The sequence below is a fragment of the Aspergillus thermomutatus genome (genome assembly GCF_002237265.1).
Source record: "Aspergillus thermomutatus strain HMR AF 39 chromosome Unknown NODE_575, whole genome shotgun sequence".
In the NCBI taxonomy this organism is placed as follows: Eukaryota; Fungi; Ascomycota; class Eurotiomycetes; order Eurotiales; family Aspergillaceae; genus Aspergillus; species Aspergillus thermomutatus.
This window is the reverse complement of record NW_020798625.1, coordinates 1-3,867: the sequence shown is the minus strand read 5'-3', so window position 1 is coordinate 3,867 and position 3,867 is coordinate 1. Positions and strand designations below refer to the sequence as shown.

At 49.5% G+C, this 3,867-nt stretch overlaps 1 protein-coding gene across 1 annotated transcript; it reads left to right on the top strand.

Annotated features, from left to right (window-relative positions):
• Positions 1-1,917: 1,917 nt before the first annotated feature.
• Positions 1,918-3,654, top strand: CDV56_100067 (uncharacterized protein; the record flags this gene model as incomplete). The annotated part of the gene is made up of 5 exons (XM_026753686.1): positions 1,918-2,085; positions 2,137-2,249; positions 2,310-3,161; positions 3,214-3,300; positions 3,359-3,654. Coding segments are annotated over 5 exons (1,516 nt in total), but the record flags the coding sequence as incomplete, so codon positions are not given.
• Between the last annotated feature and the right edge of the window lie 213 nt (positions 3,655-3,867).

The window sequence follows — 3,867 nt, the reverse complement described above, 5'->3', positions numbered from 1 at the left end:
AGCGCAAGAATAGCTAGTTTTAGTAATGCAAAGTTATTTTAGGGGTTGAAAATAGCCTTCCTTTTCGATATAATATGGTTGGGTGATCCGCTCGGTTGCGTGATCCGCTCGCTTACCGATTACGTTACAATCTTTGTTCATCCATATCTCTTTCCCTTGAGATATCCTAGCCTGAAATGTTTTAAGCGGTGCTCATACTTCTAAATTTGTGACAGTATACTTGCCAGTATCACAGAATCGAGCGCATTGTGATTCAGGGGAGAGAGTAAATTAGAGAGACCTCTGACGCTGAATAGGTACACAAGATGAACGTCACATTGAGCCTTAACCTGATGTTATAGAAACAGAACGTATTTCTAGCTTGCAGCTCTTCCTCGTACTTGATTGAGGCAGGATTCACAACAATATGAGCCCCTCTTTTACGGACAGATCTCAACCTCTGAGATCTCTCGTATGCACCGCCAATCTGGTTTGCCAGACAATTAATCGTTCCCAGCTCGATTCGATTCCGATGTCATATACCCATCTTGTTATATTGATGGCTTGGCTCAGCCTTCAAGCTGCCCCAGCAGCGCACAATTCGGTTGTCTGGGTTAGGCTTACCTCGCTACCTTCTGAAGATCCTATACATTATGTTTGTCCAATGAATCGAGGTCACTTTTTGGCAATATCTAGCCGACATTTCATTACTTGTGAGGTAGACCCTTGCTGTAAAGCGGACGCCTTTTGCTATTCTATGGCACGATTAAACCGAGGGTGTCGGTTTCGTAAAGTGGAATCACAGGCTTAGCTTTACACATTGTATTTGGCCTCTTGTCATTCTCCGCATTTGCATAATGAGTCCCTTCTTCTCTTATCATTAGAGTAGATACTGACTGCATTTCACCAGGTTGATCTACAAGCCACATCCAGGCTGCATCACAAATGCTCCTCTTCCTGTGCAAACAACAGACTATAGCCACCCTACATGTGACTTATCCCACTGACACTCCCACATTGATCGATCCTTGATCCTCGTCTGACAAGTCTAATGCTCTTCTGCACTTCCAAAGGAATGACGGCATAGTCTGGTGGAACGTTCCGCCCAGTGACAAGCAATAACTAAGAACATGAGACCATTCTCCCATCTTCCTGGCTTTTCGAGGTGGACTGTGCACTTACACCGTACTGTCCGTGAGCTTCTGTGGCTGTTACACAACAGCGTTTCTGCCGTCAGCAAACGGTGCTCGAGTCAACTTGGAGAATAATCTCTAGCCTAGGTACGCAGGGGTATTGCATACGTCAATGCCATCGATCCGTTCCCGCACCAACTGTCAGTGTGCCCTCAACAACATTCCAGCTGATATCATCTTCGTTTGACATTCTCATTTTGGCTCGGCTATGTAATCTATCTAGTATCTACGTAAGTATGTCTTGTTGGGTGAGTGGGATTGTGACATATTTTGCATGTTACCTATGAAGATTCGTATCTTTTTTGATTGCAACATGGCGGATATTGAAATCTCACTCATCACGGAAGTTCTCGGCTGCTTTTTAGCGAGCTCAATCCCAGATGCATCTATGTGTATGAACAGCAGTAGCAGAGCTCGTTCCTCCACAGCATTTGTCCACGCAATACTCTAAAGACTTCAGTAATCCAGAGAGACAGGAGAGCCCTCTATCAACTGATGTAGGGATTGGCTAATCTGATTGGCTTGTCGGCTTCGGCCGCACCCACCGCCGAGAGGAAAAAGGCTCTTCCTCTTCGGGATGATGAGATGACTGATGACTGATGTCCCATAGAGAGTAAGGAACAGAACATTGTTTTATCATCATCATCATCATCAATCCATCCGGGCATCTTTCGGATAAATCGTTCAATGATGTATCGGTGATCATCAAGTAAACAAGGAATCATCGACTTGCCAATCATGCAATATGAGCAAGCGTCCGTACGAGGAGTCATTATCCCACGGTGGCTCACCACCAGAGCCTATCGATAACAGTCCCAATGGCCTGTTGCACATCAACGATCTCCTGTCACCGGAACCACCCCAATCTGCAGGCGGGCCCGTCAAGAAGCCTAGGAACTTCATCGCCACTGTAGTATGTTTTTGCCTTATGACGCCGTCCGGTCCATCGTTGACACAAGTATAGGCATGTGAGACTTGCCGCCTCAAGAAGACCAGGTGCGATGAATCGCGCCCGAAATGTGGACTGTGCAAGTCGCTCGGCCTGGAATGCGTCTACAATGAGCGCAAGTCGTCCAAGTAGGTCCCGATGGATTATAGCGCCTGGCGGATGCTTCTTGTCGCTGACACTATCTCCAGACGAGATCAGTCGCTTAGTCTGATCATGAGCACTCTTCATCGCCTGGAGACAAAGCTCGAGCACATCTCGTCGGCTGTTCGTGATGACATGCAGCCTCTCCATCAACAGATGCTCCATGCACTCGAGGGCCTGAGAGATGCAGCTACCGCGAGACAGAATGGCCGCGCCAGTGACAAGCATACGTCCTTGTCAAACTCGCTGTCGCAGCATCTCACCCCCGAAATGGGGGAGCCGGATGACTTTGTGTTTGATGAACGGCCCGATACAACCGACTCCAATGGCCATGTCTCGATTTCGTTCAGTCAACACGGCGTGATTCTCTGGCCTGGGGCTCGAGAAATCTTGCCCCAGAGACTTCTCGAAGCTCATGAACGACTGGGGAGGAACTACGTGATCGACATCGAGATGAAGCGCCCCCATCTGCCTATGTATACATGTCCGTATCCCCCACATGCCGGAGAGGACTGGCTGGAAGCACTGCCCCTGGCTATGATCAAGGGTCTTTCGGACGCATTCTTCGCCACTTTCAATCTGTTCACGCCGATCATGGACAAGAACTTCTATTTCGCTTTCACACTTGGTGCGGCGATCGAGAACGGGTTCGGCTACACGATTGAAACCTGCCTGGTCCTTAATGTGATGGCCTTGGGCTGTCTGGCTGTCCAGAGCTATCAGGAAGGAAACTTTCCTCTGCCAGGCACTCGAAGCAATCGCTTTGAACCGCCGGAATGGATGGGGGTCATCCACGAGGAACCGCCAGGCCTACGGTTCTTCAACGAAGCTCGAAGACGGATTGGCTTCCTGATGTGCGACAATGACATTCAGAGCTGTCAATTTTACCTCTTATCTTCGTAAGAGATTCGTTTCTCCCTGAGAGGAGCGCCTGCTGACCTTATATCGAAGTGTATACTACAGCCAGATCCTTCGTCCCATGGATTCATGGGCCATGATTCATCGCGCTGCTACGTGCTGTTTGTCAATGCTGACCAAGTAAGTCCTTCTACTTTACTTTCTGCCCTGCAAAGCTTTCAGCCACTAACAATCGAAGCCATGATGTCAATTTTGACCAGTGGGAAGGCGACATGAAATCGCGGGTATATTGGAACACTCTTATGAACGAAACCATCCTTGTACAGGAATTACATCTTCCACCCAGTGGCCTTTCACGTCTCGAGGAACTCGTCCCAATACCCAAATTTATTGGCTTCGACTCCGTCGGCTTCGTGCCGGCCCGCTTCTCCTCCTCTTCGGAAATAGATGATTCCTTCTTCCAATATCATTTCCTCGCGCAGGTCGCCCACCGCATCATCCTCACCCGCATCCGCCATTCACTGTACTTCTACTGTAAGTCCCCGCCCTCTTACCCTCTTCCTCCTGCGCTACCCGACACCTCTCACACTGTCCTCAGCCGATTCGGGAACCTTCCCCCTCCCGGCCGTTAACGCCGAACTCCGCCACCAACTCGAGCAATGGCGCATCAACCTCCCTCCCGCGCTGCAATTCTCAGACCCTCAACCCAGCACCCCGATGGACCCACACCCTTCCCCGGCCCCGGTC